The sequence below is a fragment of the Musa acuminata genome, chromosome BXJ2-6 (genome assembly GCF_036884655.1).
Source record: "Musa acuminata AAA Group cultivar baxijiao chromosome BXJ2-6, Cavendish_Baxijiao_AAA, whole genome shotgun sequence".
Lineage (NCBI taxonomy): Eukaryota > Viridiplantae > Streptophyta > Magnoliopsida > Zingiberales > Musaceae > Musa > Musa acuminata.
Window position 1 is genome coordinate 14,620,555 of NC_088343.1, and position 17,274 is coordinate 14,637,828.

Genomic DNA, 17,274 nt, shown 5'->3' on the forward strand with positions numbered 1-17,274 from the left:
AATGACGGGTGAAGCTAAAAAATTATGAATCTTATTTTTGAATTAATTAGTGGAATACAAAAGATATATATATATATATATATATATATATATATATATATATATATATATATATAGTGGAAAAAAAATAACTATAGAAAGTATTCATCCTCTTTTTCTCTCGCTCTCGGCGGTTGAGAATTGATTCATTATCTAGGTAGTTATCATGATCTAATAATTATACCTCAATCACGGATGATATGGTGATATGAATAATTACCACTAAGTCCTATAAACAGGATTGTAGTTCATAAAACAAGATAGAAGGAAGAATACACTTGAGAATATCTTGTAAGTATTCTATTTCAATCATGTTAATTTAAATATTATATCAATTTTCTTGAATCGTAAAATTCTTTTTATAGTATTCTATTTTTTCCTTGTTCTTCGTCCCAATGGCAACCTTAACCTCTCTATCATATTACTGAAAACTTGGGTGCTGATGTTTTAGATCACTGCATCTTCTTAGTGGGAATGAGATGCAATTACTAGTTGGATAACTATCTGATGCCCAACTACAACACTAGAAAGCAGTACAATGCAGAACAGTCTGCTGACTTTCTAGTCCATCAGTATTCTTTTCAGCTACCTGTGAGCTGTTCTAACAGATCCAATGATCTCTACACTTGTGGCAATGATCGAGAGTTACTGCAAAGGACGTTTGTCCAATGCTGCACTTTTAGGATGTGTGCAGTCTTGGAGACAGACAGAGGAAGAAGATGGATTTCCTGATTGATGTAGGTTGGCATTTCATGCAAGCACTGTTAGTAATCATCAATTCTATTGTCTCCACCTGATTTATTACTCTCCCTTTCAACCTAAAACTGGGCAGCTTCAGCATTGGACGTTCACTGTATACCTTCAAGAGATCGGTGCCTTGACTAATTCTACTGGAAAGCTAAAGAAGCCCCGAGACTAATTCTACAGGATAGTAATCATTCAATCTAGAGACACAGTAATGATATGGATAACAGTGATACCGATGCCCCAAGCCTGATACATGAACTAAGGAATAGTATTTTATGCATATCATCCAAAATTCATATCATAGATCTTGACATGATAGTTGATCATTTTTCTCTTTGTAACATAATAATAATAATAATTGATCATTCTTAATATGGTAATCAATCTCATGATACAAAATAACAAATCAGTGATAAAAATAGAAGTTCTACTATTTCTATGCTCTATACTAATACATGTCACAATCATACTTGTCTGAGGAGCTATATCGGACATATGTGATTCATGATGATCAAATTATGATTATCACAATATTAATATATCAATAACATACAAAGTATCGATATACTATGTTGTGAGATTAATTTCAGAATTGAGTCCAACAAACATATCAAATTAATATATAAATACATAAGATCGATGATCCTGATCCACCATTTATGGAGTTGGATTATTATTATTTTTTTGTGATAGAACTAGATATATCTATCTATCGATCGATTATCTAAATCATTCGAATCTAAAAACTTAAATTATTTAATAAATAATCTAATAATTTAAAATATTTTTTTTATAGATTATTTAATATGAATAGAAAGATAGTTAGAAATGTACTACAAAATTATTTCTTGAAGTTTTTTTAAAAAATATGTATCATTATTCTTTCATAATTTATATTATTTTTAACTTTAAAATCTTAATCTATTTTTTAAGAAAATTTTAAAATTATTTTTGATCATTTTTTAACCAACGATACGTCTCATGGTATCTGCTTTCAATCTTCATGTTCATTGTCCTCTGGTATCCAAACATGACACTTGACTTAGAGCTTTGAATCATGCAAAATCATGATTAACCCTTCTCTTGCCTAAAAATTTAGAATTCATTGTTCTGCAAACAAAACTATTATCAACTTGCAGCCAATTGATAAAAATATCCTCTTGTCGACAGCAATAAATAAATAAAGAGGCAAAAACTTGAATGAATAGACCCGAGCGTATACGTGTACGCATACATACGTACGTCGTGGTGTAGATTGGGAGGAATCGATCATGTAACCAATCATGTCCCAATTTAATAAGTCAACGGCTCTAATCTCAGGAGTGGTACTCTTTTATTTCTGACCTACCTGCTTTGTTCTAAGACGAGCGATCGGCGGGTCCCACATCGAGCCCCACCAGACGTCGAACCACCACGCGGGTTGTTAGTTAGACTGGGGGAGATAGATTTATTGGAAGCCGATGGCGTGTGAAGCACAACGGAGCGAACCTCGACGACGGAGATGGAGGACAGACGGAGGGAGATGGCGAGGCGAGGGGGGCTGGAAGATGAGTACGATTATCTGTTCAAGGTGGTGCTGATCGGCGACTCCGGCGTCGGCAAATCCAACCTCCTCTCCCGCTTCACCCGCAACCACTTCTCCATCGACTCCAAGTCCACCATCGGCGTCGAATTCGCCACACGAACCCTCCAGGTCCAGTCCCTACTCTAATTCCCTCTGCGAGCTGCAAAGTGGGTCCGCTTTGATGTCCCTCCGTCGCTTCGATGAATCTCCCGCGACATGTTCTCTTATCTCATGTATTTCCCGAGTTGTATGTGTTTCTCTGAGCCTGATCCGACTCTGAACGTGCAGACATGCCAATTTTGATGGAAATTTTGGTTCTTTTTCTGATTTTACTGATTCTTGTATCCAAAACTCGTTTTTTGATTGTTATTTTCAGCCAGTAACCGTGACTCAATTTGAAGTTCCTTTGTTGGATATAATGATTCCTTGAATCCAAAACTCGTTTCTTGATTGGTATTTCTAGTAGCCATGGTTCAAATTGAATTAATTTCATAGGAAGGATTTGTTAAGTTGACTATTCTCTCTTAATTTCATTGTCATCTAGTGGAGCTTCATGGATAAATTTACTTGAATTCTGGCATAAAAATTGAGCAGCCCTAGATTTACTGTAAGCGAACATGCCAAATGATGGTAAATGGATGTGGAGATTGAATTTGCAAACTAGGAGGTTCTCTTCAGACAGAAAATTCACAATTTGACAAGAAACATGATACTTGTTCTTCTTTTTTTCCTTCTCTTGGGATATATGGGTAGTTGCTCTGGATTTTATCTCTAGTAAACCCTTCTGAGACCCCCACCAAGATATCCAAACAAGTGGCTCGGTTGTGGCTGGAATTACAATATCAATGCATGATTTCTTCTTTTTTCTTGGAAAATCATCAGGTAGATGACATAGTTCATTTCTTTATATAAAGTTCTCGGTTGTACTTTTATGTAATGAATGTTGCCTATTAGTTTGTTAAGACCCTATTGTTTGTAAATATTTGGTTGACATGTCTACTGTGATACTTGAAATTTCCTAGATTGTTATCTTTTACCCAAGTCTTGGTTTGACATATCAATTCTGCTTTTCTGCCTTTGCCTTTCCAGCAAAAAGAACTGTCTCCATAAGGAATAAGTATTTTCTCTTTGCTTGGTGTCAGTATTTGCCTCTGGTTAATTTCCTGCATGACTTGAAAATTTTATCTGGATTTCTCTCTTACTAATCTTCATTGTTAGTATTTGAAATAACAGATTTACACATCTTAGAAAAGATAATTTGACTTTTTACAGCATACACAAATCAATATGGTAGTCTTGATTTGATGGTGAAAGTTGCAGTTAGTTTGCCAGTAATCTTGGCATCTCTCCTTCTCCAATCTATACTTTAGTCCGCTCTGTTCTCATAGTTCTCTGCATGCCATATAATGTTCGTGAGAAGGCTGAACCTGGAAGTCTTTAATTGGTCTTGACAAACAATTGCTGAACCTTATATTTCTTTCACTTATTCTGGTATGTTTTAGATGAAAGTAGTAATGGACACACTTAAAAATCCATTTAAATTGTCTAATTGAAACCTAGTTTCACAATCTTAATATAGGCTTCATTTTAACCTTGCAACTTTGGATCAAACATCTAAACTCAAGAGGTAGTGACATTCACAAAGATGTGAATCGATTAATATGGGTGTTAACATATACAAATATCATATTTGTCACTTTAGCAAAAATCGTGTGTCATTGTTATGTAACTCATCATAATAAACAAGATATGTCTTGTAAAATGGTACTTAGATTTTGCGACTAATCTTTCTTCTCTTTTGCTTGTTGCACATTTCAAATGTCCTCACTGATCTAACCATTCCTTTCTTGATGTAGTACTACTACCTTTTGTTTTATTTGATTTCTCGTTAGCATCTCTTGCAGTAACTATGATTCATAATGATCATGGTGATGTAGAAGGGTATGGAGGATAAATTAAGTTGTTGAGCAAAGCTACAAGCAGTGAGAGTCAATAATTTAGCTACTGGATTGGTCTTGAATTATTTTTTGTAGACAGTCATCGATCTTCTAGATATGTTTTCATGTAGAAAGGTCACATGGAAATTTAAGCTACATTCTTTATAGTATGTTGATGGTTTGAATGCCTATTTATTTTTATTTCTTCAATATGTTATCCTTTTCACTTGGTATTTTTTCCACCTCTTCTTACCTTTCTCAGGTAGAAGGCAAGACAGTGAAAGCACAGATATGGGACACAGCAGGCCAGGAACGATACCGGGCAATTACCAGTGCCTACTACCGCGGTGCTCTTGGTGCACTGCTCGTCTACGACGTGACCAAACCGAAGTCCTTCGAGAATGTCGACCGGTGGCTCAAGGAGCTGCGTGATCACGCCGACGCCAACATCGTGGTCATGCTCATCGGCAACAAGACTGATCTCAAACACCTTCGCGCCGTCGCCTCCGAGGACGCACAGAGCTTCGCTGAGAAGGAAGGTCTCTCCTTCGTCGAGACCTCTGCGCTCGAGGCCACAAACGTGGAGAAGGCCTTTCAGATCGTTCTCGCGGAGATATATCGGATCATCAGTAAGAAGTCCTTGGCGTCGTCAACTCAGCCTCCTTCAGAAGGAATCAAGGAAGGGAGCACAATTGTGGTTTCAGGGTCTGATACAAGCAGTACACAAACTAGGTGCTGCTCCACATAGATGTCCAACGAATCTAATAGGGATTGTGTTGCTCAAATGCTAGTAATCTGCAGACTCTCATAATTCCCATGGGAAGTCATATCATTCACCAGATATATCTGTAAGGAACGGCTGGTTTATATCTTGTGAGCCTTGGTTGAATTCTTTTGGATGAGCAACATAAAGCAATTCTTGTCGGGGACACCACCTGCAATGCTTGAGCAGCAAGGTGGCGTAATGGATAAGTTAGTTTGATACATTACCACTAGACCAATGTTTAAGGTATTTTATCATGATATTGTTGTTTGTTTGGATTAAGCAAGTGAAAGCTCATACTTGGCTCAACAAGCTGGTGGGTTTAAGACCCGGTCCAAGGATTGATGTGGGACAGATCAGTTGGATTCGTAAAACCAAGTCAAGGCTCGGCCTCACCATCTTCGTGTGACCCGTCTCAACAAAACCCTAAACTCGATTGCCACATGGTCTCCTCTGTCACCTTCTTGCCCATGTTCTTGCGATTCCTTCGGAAACCCATCCTTTGGCTCAGCTTATTGAATCGGATTCCCTGTAAGTGCACTTTTATTCTGTGCATTGTTGCCGACTGATGATTGTTTCCTTTTACAATGTGGGCTTTTGCTTTATTGTGTTGCTGTTCTTCTCCTCTTACCATGTGTTTGTTATATGGTCGGTCGTGATTGATTCCTGACCACTAGCAAACACAAGGGACTAACTTTAAAAAGCCAGTTAGATCATAATTATTGAGGTTAGATCCTCTTCATCTCTACTTTTTTTTTCCTTTTCTTGTACGTCACTTCAGGATCTAACTTTAGTGTCACACTTCAGGACCTAACTTAGTGTTGAAAAGACTCAATTAGGAATCACATCTAACTTGAGTTCAGGATCTGACTTAATGTTGAAGAGACTAAATTAGGAATCACATCTAACTTGAGTATTGAAGAGACTAAATTAGGAATCACATAATCTAAACACAAATCAATCACCATGTCGATTCCTTGAGATTTATTAGACAATTTAGTGTGGATTGAATCTAGTTGGTCGGGTTCTAGGCCAACCAAGTTTGTTCTTCTTCTTAGAAACCAAGTTTACAACACAGCAATCATGACCGAAGCATTCGAATCAAAGTTCACCAGATGGGGGATGCAGCAATGTACAGTGAATCCGAGAAGAAAGTCATGTCTTAGCTTGATCATTTAGGCTTTAGGTATTCGGCCTGCCTAAAGCCCACAAGATGCCATTCTGTTCCATGCATCCATGTGTTTCTTCTCCTCTTTCTATGAAATAATAGGATAAATTGACCAAACTGTCATCAGAAGCCATATCAAATAAATTTCGTTCCCTGATGAGATCATGCATTGTTGTGCAGTAGTCTCAAATGACAACCATCAGATAATTATACTAATTACTGCTCTCTGGAATTATGTACTTGGAAACACATGTTTGTTTGTGCATTAGAAACATGTTTGTGCAGCAGTCTCAAGTGACAACCATCAGATAATGATACTAATCACTGCTCTCTGGAAGTATATGTACTTGGAGCAACATGTTTGTTTGTGCATTAGAAATATTTGTGCAGCAGTCTCAAATGACAACCATCAGATAATGATACTAATCACTGCTCTCTGGAAATATATACTTGGAGCAACATGTTTGTTTGTGCATTAGAAATATTTGTGCTGCAGTCTCAAATGACAACCATCAGATAATGATACTAATCACTGCTCTCTCTGGAAATATGTACTTGGAGCAACATGTTTGTGCATTAGAAGCATGATTGTGCGGTAGTCTCAAATGACAACCATCAGATAATGATACTAATCACTGCTCTCTGGAATTATGTACTTGGAGCAACATGTTTGTTTGTGCATTAGAAAACCTAGAAAAATTAACAATATCGATAATCTTGAGCTTTTACAGAAGAAATACAGATAAATGTTGAATGAGCTACAACACAATATATTGTAACAATTTCTCCAAAAACAAATCATCAGAGAAGTTCTACATTAATCGAGAGCGGATATCACATTCAGTAATCACCCAACTGTATTCAGCTTTAGGTGCAAAATAATTGCTTCAAACAAAACTGTTCAAACTACAGATGATACAAGCTGAAGCATAGCCGAAAGGAATTTAATATATCATAAGTTGTTTCTGAACCAACCAAAAAGGTGTGTATACAATGAACAACTATCATTAGTAGCAAACATGTTACAAAATGCAAACTAAAAGGTAAGGATGAAGAAAAGATATATTAATCAATTAAATCATGCAGATGAGGAAAACATTGTCAATGCGAAAACTCATAAAAGTCATACTAATAGCCTACCAGTGTTGCTCCCCAAGGTGACCATTTTGATACAATCATGTGAGTTCCTGCTATTGTGTTCTCAATCCCAGAAAGGAAGACGAGAGGATCCTAAAGAGCCCATCAGGGTTGTCAGCATGCACCTGAAAGCAAAAAACATTACATGTCAAGTGCACAGGAACTTGCTAACTATATGCTAATGATTAAATATGCCTACAACATTTTCTCGTCAAATATTCCTTGATCCGTGAAATGCCTAGGATAGAAGATAACTCTAGTGGAGCTCATTTGGAACATTATAAATGTACAGCATTTGTGGGACCAAAACCAACAATATCCTTCATGATGATTTTCCACCTTTGGATTTATTTTTTCTTTTTTTTCAATTACTCTTCATTGTCTAGCAGACAAATTGCAGAACATTCCCAAACAACAGCACATCAATAACAATGGTGAGAAACATAATGACACAAGAATGTAGGAAACATACCCAGTGACCAGCATCTTCAAGAACATGTAGCTGAACCCCAGCTCCCTCATCTGCAGCCAATTCTTCTGCAGCACGAATTCTTCGAAGATCTTCAAGAGCCCATCTATGTAAGCTTCTCTCAGCCTTCAAAAAATTCACATGAACACCACGAGGAACATTTTCCACGGTTTCCCTGCCAATATGTAGATCAGACATAAGGAATTGCTAATGATATTTATGTGACAGTGTGAACTAGAAACAATGTTTCTATACCATAAATTTGTTTCTTCGTAGGACTTGTACATGTCAGCAATGCCCTTGAGGTCAAAAATCCATGAGAAGCCTGATGATGGTGAACCAGGTTGACTAACTGGCCGGAGATTTGTGGCCATCCACTAGGAAAAGAACATTTTAAAAAGATCATGCTCAATGGATGATACATTAACTAGAAACCGATGGCGGTAACCAAAGCAGAATACTTAAACTATACCTTTTATTCAAAATTTCAATTAAAGATACACTAGGTGTCTCCTAGTGTAGCATATACCTGACGGTAACAACTAGATGTTTGATTTTCATTTATACTCTAGCTTTAGCATGTTTACTCTAGTTTCTCTATGGCCACAAGGACCAATTCACAGCCTATAAAACCAAAAATATATTTGTATTGAGAGAAGCAAGAAAAAAAAAAAAAACAGAAAGAAAGCATGTCTTCAACCAAAGTTGATGTACTTTTAGAGAGCTGTTACATCATTCAGAAGTAAACTGGATCAACTGGCATCTGCATCAATTTCAATTTTTTCTCATACACCATGGAAATAACAGGCTATGCTTAGTGTTAATCTTCACACTTCACATCATGTCAAATAACTTAGTAAATTGAATCTTTACCTGAAAATGATCCAGATTAGGTTGGTTTTCTTATAACATAAGAGTGAAGTTCTCACATTCAAACTTAGCTTAATTGGTGATATGCTCGAATGTTCATCTAGATAGATCCTCAACAATCATTAAGATAACCTCATGTTGAACATAACAATAAATGAATGCATAGGCATTACGAAAATTAATACTGTCTTTGCCATTTGGAAAGAGAATAATATGAAGCATTTGTCTAAGGAACCATTCGAAAAATACAACCACATTGCCATATTTTAACATATAAAACCAAAAAAACAAGTTAACATCCTGGCAACATGCTCTGTTATTTTGATGGTGAATGTGTGTGAACATACAAGGCTCCAGAGTACAAGTTTATATAAGAAACTGTAGTTAACTAAGGGAGTTAGCATTGAGGTTACTCATACCCGGGCAATGTCTGTAGAAAATCCCTCCTGAATCAGAGCATCTACAACATTCTGCTTTGAAGAGACCTGATAAGCATGTAAGTATTAAAGTGTACAGATCTTGCAATTAAGAATTAGAATCCACAGAAAACACATTGTATCATGACAACAAAAGCAATCGATTAATTTTTGTGGGCTGGTGAGCAATTTTTAAACCTAGAAGTTCACAGGTAAGCTAGGAATTTACTTCCAAGAAGCTTTAAGAAGTAAGAACCCAGCTCCAAGAAATATCAATAACATGATTGAATTTTTTATATGTTGGTAAACTGGTATACCTAAAATTCAATTACAAACAGTATGCATAGGACCAATAACTTCTTCTGCATTAGGGACAATGAGAAGAACTCTTTTCAAAGAAACACACCTGCCTTGGCATCATACTCAAAAAAGCAATCAATTCTCCAGGATGATCTTCACCATCTCCTCCAGCTCGAACCTTCCCGGGAGTAGCATCAAGAACCCAAACCTTTTAAGATAATGTCAAACTTTTTACTTATTATGTATTTTTCTTATGGCTTTGATGGTAAGAACTTAAGCTCTAAATTACTTATGATATTTTTTATAATAAATTAGGTACTAAAGATGGTGAAAAAGAAATATATCAAATCGTCAAAGTTAAGGAAAAAAAGTATAAGGATTTAGATAATATTCGATTCATTAAAGAGAAGATCAAGGAGTACTTGTTAATGATAATGAGATTAAGGAAAGATAAAGAAAATTATTTTTATAAATTATTTAATGAATATTCCACACATGACTTAGATTTAACGATAAATAATAGTGGTAGATTTAATAATTATAGCTTTGCTCGTAAAATTAGAGCTAATGAAATAAAAGACGCATTAAAAAAGATGAAAATAGCAAAGAGTATGAGGTATGATGTTATCCCTGTTGAGATCTAGAAACGTTTAAGGGACAAGAGAGTAGCTTAATTAACTAACTTATTTAACAAAATTATAAAATTCGGAAGGATGTTTGATGAATGAAGAAAGAGCTTTTTTTGTGTCAATTTATAAAAATAAAAGTGACATACAAAATTGTTTAAATTATAGAGGAATTAAATTCATGAGTCATACTATAAAACTTCAGGAAAAAATTATTGAAAGTAGGATAACGCTTAAAATAAATATCTCTAAAAATTAATTTGGTTTTATGTCTGGAAAATCAACCATGAAAGCTATTTATTTATTAAGACAATTAATAAAAAGTATAGAGAGAAAAGGAAAGATTTGCATATGATTTTTATTAACTTAGAAAAAGCATATGATAGGGTTCCTAAAGATTTATTATTATGGGTTTTAGAAAAGAAAGGTGTATCTATTAATTATATTAATGTTATTAAATATATGTATGAGAAAATAGCTACTAAAGTTAAGACTATAGGGAGTGTGTTTGATGAGTTTGCTATTAGCATAAGATTACATCAAAGATCTGCATTAAGTCCCTACTTTTTCACATTGATAATAAATGAACTTACTAGTCACTTATATGATAGACCTCCTGGCATATGTTATATGTTGATGATATTGTCTTAATTGATGAGCGCTTAAGTGGATTTAATTATAAACTTAAGCTATAGTGGCAAGTCTTAAAAATTAAAGATTTTAGATTAAGTAGGACTAAAATTGAATATAAAAAAATATAATTTTAGTGATTATATATATATAAAAGAAAATATAATTAAGTTGAATGGACAAAAAATCTTTTTGAATAAAAGCTTCAGGTATTTTAGATCGTCAACAAGATGAAGAGATCGATGAAAATATTATTCATAGAATAAAAAACCGTATGGTTAAAATGCTAAGAGGCGTCAGGAGTCTTGTATGATCATCGAATACCTTAAGATTAAAAAAAAAATTGTAAGATAGTTGTGAGACCAATAATGTTTTATGGATCTAAGTGTTGAGTAGTTAAGAAACAACAAATACAAAAAGTTTGTGTTGTTGAAATGAGAATATTGAGATGGATATATCGAGTTATTAGAAAAGATAAGAAAAAAAATACCTTTATTCTTGAACAACTAGGTATCGCTTCGATATACCATAAGATGAGAGAACACCATTTAAGATGGTATGAGTATGTGTTTATAAGACCTCTAGATGCGGTAATCAGAAGAAGTGAAAATAATTAATGTTAGTGATATGAGAAGAGGTAGGGGAAGACTTAAAAATATCTTAATAGAAACTATAAATAAAGATTTAAGTACTCTAAACTTAACTGAGTATATGACTTTTGCCAGATCTTAATGACGACAAAAAATCCACGTAGCCAACCCTAAATAGTTGAGACTTACGGCTTCGTTGTTGTTGTTATTGTTGTATAAACAGATATTTACAAGCAAGCATCAAGTAAACTACGATCTTACCCTGACAGGTCTAGCAAGAGGTTTTGCAGCTTGTTCTACCATACTTAAGGCCACTGATAGAAGACAATTATAATGCAAATAACATTAGAGTACACAAATTGAATGATCATCAATAAACAACCAAAATAGTGAAGAAATACCTTTTCCGCCAAAGCTGTGACCAACTAAGACACGAGGTGTCACTCTAAGTTGTGCAACCTGTTTTGAGATAAAAATATCAGATAATAAAAAAAGAGTTAACAACAAGAAAATTTAATAATTTTCTTGTTAAATTTAACAATTTTCTTGTTAAATTTAACAATAAGAAAATTTAAGAAGTAATTGCTTAACAAAAGAGCAAAGCACCAAATAGTTAATATCTAATAAGAATAAAAAAAAAACAAATTTCGGATACTAATTTTGCTGGTACTATAACCATTGAGATACAATACTTATATGGATCAAGGAATCAAAACTCAAGTTCCTACACCATACTGAACCCTCTCAGATTTAATTGGTAATGTATAATATTGAAATACAGCATATATCAACAAAAAGAAGTATATAAAAGACTTGATTGAAGGCTTAAAGTATTGACATACTTAATATGGTTTATTGCATGCCAGTAATAAGTTGGACCAATATCCATGGATCTGAGTTGCTCACTCATCAGGTACATCATCATCTACCATTTATGTGGATTTTCAGAAAAAAATTATTCTGACATGACAACACTAGATCTCTATGTTTAACCTTTTAGAAGACATAAAAATATACTAAATATCGCCAAGTAAAAACAAGTAGTTGAATACAGTGCGTGAAATGCAGAAAATAACCTGTGCAAAATTTAAGTGGTGGCTATAAAATACCTACAAGCTTTAAAACGTCAAGTGCAGCTGAGGCAACAGTATGAGGCCCATTTTTCTTTATCAATGCCGATTCACCATGGCAACGCAAGTCAACTAAAAGAAACTGCATTTAAAAGAGTATAGCAACAACAGAAGTGTAAAGAAAAGAACAAATAATTGATAAGATGCATCCTTTGAGGACTATCAAGGATATTAGGTATTTGTGTTTCTACCAATATTTATTTAGAGGTTGTCAAAATAAAAAAAAAATAACTTTATGCTACTAAATACTCAACTTTATGTTGAAAAGACAAGCAACAGTTAAAAGAGATGCTATGCTGCATAGACTTGCATTAGCTATGAACACATGCAAAGACAAGCAATTTCACAGAAAATGATATAATGTAAGTATCACTTAGATGTAGGAAGGAATCATTTCTAAAGAACGGTCCATGTAAAGGCATGGAGAAACAAGAAGAAAGAGACATTTACTACAGCTGCTTATTATCTCAGTGGAGGAGCTATTATCTAGGTCAGAGTTTGGATATCAACAAACATGTGGACAGATGCTACGAGGCTGGTCAAGCTTTATGTAGTTTGTGACATACCTGCCACGTCGGAAACTCTTGCGCCAATCTCTTAGCAAAAGACCCTGTGATATTTTAACCACAAATCATCAGCATCAACCGAATAGAATAACTTATGAAATTTTGCATCTAATTTCACTTTCACCATCATGATATATAAATATATATATTTGGATGGATTTTTTTTTACACTATAATAGTTATTTGTGACAAATTACAAAGCCTCAGGATTCCAAGCATAGGCATTACTGAAAAAGAAATCTGGAAAGCATTGCACTATTTTTTTCAATTAAATGCATAAGAATAATGAAAGATAGCTAATAACCAGGCCAAGATAACAAAATCATGCTTTCATAAACTGAATAAAGCAATAAAGAAATAGGCAGATAACTATCTTATGGTAGCTTTTAAGAAACAATTCAAATCAACAAAGTCAGCAACTTGTAAGCCTAAGTAGCTTACTCACCCCAGTTCTTCCTGGAACCAAGAATTCCATGCAGGAGAACAGCAGTTGGTGGATCAGGTATTGACTTGTCCGTAAAAGAATTCCAACTTACCTGCACAAAAAGTAGTAAGTTTTTAAACTATGTAGTCAATAAGGATTCCACCTGGGCACTCCAAAATAGAAAGAGAATACAACACATAACTCCACTAAATCATATAATTTAGTTTAAAACTCTTAAAAAGTGACTATAAAAGTGAATACAACACATAACTTTTCAAATAAGTTAATATGGCAACAACATAGACACACAAATTCATTCAAATTGATAAGAAGATCGAATAACGAATCAAATGGTTGTTTTGATAAACAAAAACTAACTAATAATGATATACAGTTGAAACTTCAGATGAATCGTAGCAGTTAAGTCAATTTACGTCTGACTTAATCAACTTCGACCATTTGGAGTAGTGGCCTCCAACAAAAAATTAAATGCAAGGACAAAGATACAAGCAAATAAGCATCTAACATAACAATAGGAGACTGAATTAGCAATTGGCTTACAAGGCTTCCTTGGACCAGATCATATGCCTGCATAAGATTAAAAGAAATATCAAGTTAAACAATCGTTATGATCAATAATAAGAAATTCTTTATCGTATATATTGCATGTATTTACGCAAAATGATGTTTCCTATGTCACTGCTAGCTCCGATGTTCTAAATATTATAATGCATAATCTTAATAAATTCATTACTGACCAGCGCTAAGTTAGGTTTCACAACATTAGGTGGCTGAACAATTTTATCATCAACTAACGCCATGCGCGCATGTAATCTTCGATGAGATGAAGCATATTTTATCTTTGGATCATGTAGAGAAAATCGACCAACATGGCATGTGTAATCCTGCAACCAAACAAAATATGAATGTAAATGACAATAAATGAGACTTCAATGTAACGAAAACAAATTTAGTTCTCTTTTTCCAATCGTCTAATCAGTGATGATGATAATAAGCAAAAGGTTGCATCAAACAACAAACTTGATTTCGTCCAGACCAATCTCTGGTGACTCGAGGTTACCGATTCGAGCATGAACCAATACATGGACCACCCCATTTTGGACCAGTCCAGTCTGGTCCAGTTTGCAGATTTAATCTTTTAAAGGCCCTCTCCATCTCCTCATTGCTCGACCACCATCATATGCTATCGTTTGTCCACCCTCTTCCTCCTCCTTTGTCTTTCTTCTTCCTTTTTCTCCTTGGACCATGGTACATCCCGACATACTATGTATTGGTACACACGCGGACTGAACCAATATCAGTCCGGTCATTGACTGGAACAAGTCAAACAACCACAACAAAGCCGAAAGTCTCAATTATTCGAGGTTGACTACATGGATCTTTTGTTGTCATTTAAATTTATAAAAAGTCATATGTTTAGTTAAGTCAAGAATACTTAAATCTTTATTTATAGTTTCTACTAAAATCTTTCTAGGTCTTCCTTTATCACTCCTCATACCACTACTCCATCTCTTCTCGTACCATTACTCCATCTCATTTTATCCTCGATCAAAATGATACCTAATTGTTCACTAATAAAAATATTTTTTTCTGATCTTTCTTAGTAACTCCACACATCCACATCAATATTCTCATCTCAACAACATAATTTTTTTTATATATGTTGTTACGGCCCAATCCCGGATAAAAACGATGGAGGCTTGCATTAGGTCACCAAATGGCAGTGTAAAACTACACCAGATCTCATAAACATGGATCTTAATCAACAAGTGCAAGTCCAGTATCCAAAATTGCATTCCTTGGTACCAACACTACCAATGCCAATATTAGAATATGATTTATGATGAAATGTGTTCATCACCAATGAAATAACCACTCAGACTTTCCATGCATCAGAATTACCAAACTGTTGTTTTAAAAGGCAAATAGAAGGATGACAAATAAAACACACCAACTAGTTATCCTAGTAAACACAAGATATTGAAATATCGGTTTTACACATTACGCTTATTGCTTATTGTAAAAGATAAGATCAGAGCAAATTCTTGGCAAACATTTACACGAATATCATTGATTACTGTAAGTTTAGAATTAAAGTACATCCAGCTGAAATTTCTAGATAGACAAAATAATTTTCACATGAAACTGCAAGTCTCCATACCTTAATTATTGTTAATTTTATTTTGCAAAAAAGATAATCAAAGAATGACCCAGAATCTTAGACCCTAATTAAACATGAACAAAAGACTGGACGAAAGTTTTGGGGGCAGCAGCTCCAACGGTAAACACAAACTTTCATCACTGATAGGAAGGGGAAGAGTTGGAAAGCCAAAATTAGCCGACAAGTTCACAACTTTTGTCCGTAAAGAACCATAATTCTATTAACAAATGATGACGATTTCGTTTTATTAGTTCATCTGAAACGGAAATTTATCAAACGAAAAGGAAGATCGTGTCTAATTAAGCCAAAAAATAACAAAGACAGGGTTCGTTCGAGGTCGGAGTCCAACCTGAAGACGGACCGGAACCCTACATCTAGCGCTCGGATCGAGAAGCGCAACAGCACGAACACCCGACCCTTTCCCCACACCAGCGACCGTCCAGCCCCGCCCCCACCCGCGCGACACCGCAAGATCCGAAGCCCCCGCCATGTAGATCGAGGTGTAAGGGCTTCCCGACACGGAATGCTGAGGATTGCGGATGAGGATGAAACCGAAATCGGAAGGATTGGACGTTGGACGTGGGGGGTTTCAAGGGTTCCGTCGTGTTCTGCACGGTCACGCCCTCCCTCGGTTTCTTTTTGTGGACATGGGCCGAGCGGCGGAGGCGCCGAGGCGGGGCGTGTGGCCGGTGCGACGCGGTCCCCGACAACTGTCCGCCTCCCCCCGATTTCTGGTCGACAATTCTACGGGTGCTTTTTCCTTTTTCTTTTATTTTTATCGTCCCTTTTTTATGACACTTACTAGTAAAGTATTTTTTTTATGATAAAAAATTTCTGAAAATATATGATAAAAAATTAATAACGATCATACTATAAAAATATAAAATATAATTGAATTATTAGATTGAGTAATTTTCTTTTATTTCTAACCATCTTAACTGTGACTGCAAATTGAACGAATGATTTGATTCTAAATAATAGAAAGAGACAATTGATCAAATGTAAATAGTCAGATAAAGCAACTCAATTTCAATGGATAGTTTAGTTGGAGACATTAAAAATAATAATACTACGCAGAAATGTTAAAATGAAAAATAAAAAGTAAATATTCACTTTATAATTTTTATATAGGTTGTACGAGTTGCTATTCCTAATTCATCAATAAGCTGACCACTCGAACGTAGCAATAGACATAAAATCCTACTAATATTCCTAAAGTGAGGCAAAAAGGCCAAACCTGTCTTGGCTTGGAAGTGAGCCCAATCCTACTCAAATCCTGCCTCCGTACTCGATTGATGGACTGCCCCACCGTTCCTCCCATCTCTCAGGAACATCTGAACATGCCAATTCGAGTCGGAAATTTTGACCCCATATTGACTTTCACAAAAAAAGTCAAAATTAATCTAACCTGGTCGTCCGGTCCGGTCCGGTCCGGGCCGGTCCGAATCGACTCGATTTCAATTGATGCCGCCAACATTTTCAAGTAGAAACAATTTTGTCTCGCCCTGTGTATTTACCGTGTCACCTTATTTGGATTCCAGCCTATTGACAGTTCAACGAGGCAAAGAAACACTTACGGGGCGCACAAGGATTAGGGGATGTCGCGGAATACAGCACAATAAATTAGCCACGAGGCACATGCGTTGAACCAGAGTGTCGCACCGGGCGTCTCTTGGTCAAAGCTTCGATCCGACGACCCACATCAGGAACCTCTCC

The 17,274-nt window shown here is 35.4% G+C and overlaps 2 protein-coding genes and 1 long non-coding RNA gene across 5 annotated transcripts; 1 reads left to right on the forward strand and 2 right to left on the reverse strand.

Annotated features, from left to right (window-relative positions):
* The first annotated feature begins 2,242 nt into the window (after window positions 1-2,242).
* Window positions 2,243-5,179, forward strand: LOC103988133 (ras-related protein RABA2a). The gene is made up of 2 exons (XM_009406663.3): window positions 2,243-2,479; window positions 4,550-5,179. The coding sequence occupies exons 1-2, from the start codon at window positions 2,288-2,290 to the stop codon at window positions 5,033-5,035; spliced, it is 678 nt and encodes a 225-aa protein (XP_009404938.2). The 5' UTR covers window positions 2,243-2,287; the 3' UTR covers window positions 5,036-5,179.
* Window positions 5,180-6,769: 1,590 nt separating this feature from the next.
* LOC135615048 (uncharacterized) lies at window positions 6,770-16,300 on the reverse strand. Of its 3 annotated transcripts, XR_010487825.1 has the most exons (14): window positions 15,908-16,188; window positions 14,135-14,281; window positions 13,938-13,964; window positions 13,398-13,488; window positions 12,953-12,996; window positions 12,370-12,468; window positions 11,658-11,715; window positions 11,518-11,570; window positions 9,517-9,618; window positions 9,114-9,179; window positions 8,080-8,201; window positions 7,828-7,999; window positions 7,359-7,480; window positions 6,770-6,908 (listed from the first exon to the last, which is right to left on the reverse strand). XR_010487825.1 is itself a non-coding variant. In XM_065113032.1 (13 exons), exons 1-13 carry the CDS (start codon window positions 16,046-16,048, stop codon window positions 7,409-7,411), a joined length of 1,194 nt encoding a protein of 397 aa, XP_064969104.1. In that variant the 5' UTR covers window positions 16,049-16,300; the 3' UTR covers window positions 7,149-7,408. The 3 variants fall into 3 exon arrangements, 2 of the variants coding, with proteins under 2 accessions (XP_064969104.1, XP_064969105.1); XM_065113032.1 differs by lacking the exon at window positions 6,770-6,908 and having other exon boundaries at window positions 7,149-7,480; window positions 15,908-16,300; XM_065113033.1 differs by lacking the exons at window positions 6,770-6,908; window positions 9,517-9,618 and having other exon boundaries at window positions 7,149-7,480; window positions 15,908-16,300.
* A 491-nt stretch (window positions 16,301-16,791) lies between these two features.
* LOC135615050 (uncharacterized) lies at window positions 16,792-17,271 on the reverse strand. Its single transcript, XR_010487826.1, has 3 exons — window positions 17,136-17,271; window positions 16,967-17,063; window positions 16,792-16,892 (listed from the first exon to the last, which is right to left on the reverse strand). It is a non-coding gene; the product is annotated as an uncharacterized LOC135615050 (long non-coding RNA).
* Between the last annotated feature and the right edge of the window lie 3 nt (window positions 17,272-17,274).

What these genes read in the sequence shown, in the direction of transcription:
- LOC103988133 (XM_009406663.3), top strand. Translation starts at nt 2,288, where the DNA reads ATGGAGGACAGACGGAGGGAGATGGCGAGGCGAGGGGGGCTGGAAGAT. An exon ending in TCGCCACACGAACCCTCCAG is followed by an intron (nt 2,480 to 4,549) that starts GTCCAGTCCCTA and finishes TACCTTTCTCAG; the next exon opens with GTAGAAGGCAAGACAGTGAA.
- LOC135615048 (XM_065113032.1), bottom strand. Translation starts at nt 16,048, where the DNA reads ATGGCGGGGGCTTCGGATCTTGCGGTGTCGCGCGGGTGGGGGCGGGGC. An exon ending in TGAAACCTAACTTAGCGCTG is followed by an intron (nt 13,965 to 14,134) that starts GTCAGTAATGAA and finishes AATCTTATGCAG; the next exon opens with GCATATGATCTGGTCCAAGG. An exon ending in TACGAAGAAACAAATTTATG is followed by an intron (nt 8,000 to 8,079) that starts GTATAGAAACAT and finishes ACATATTGGCAG; the next exon opens with GGAAACCGTGGAAAATGTTC.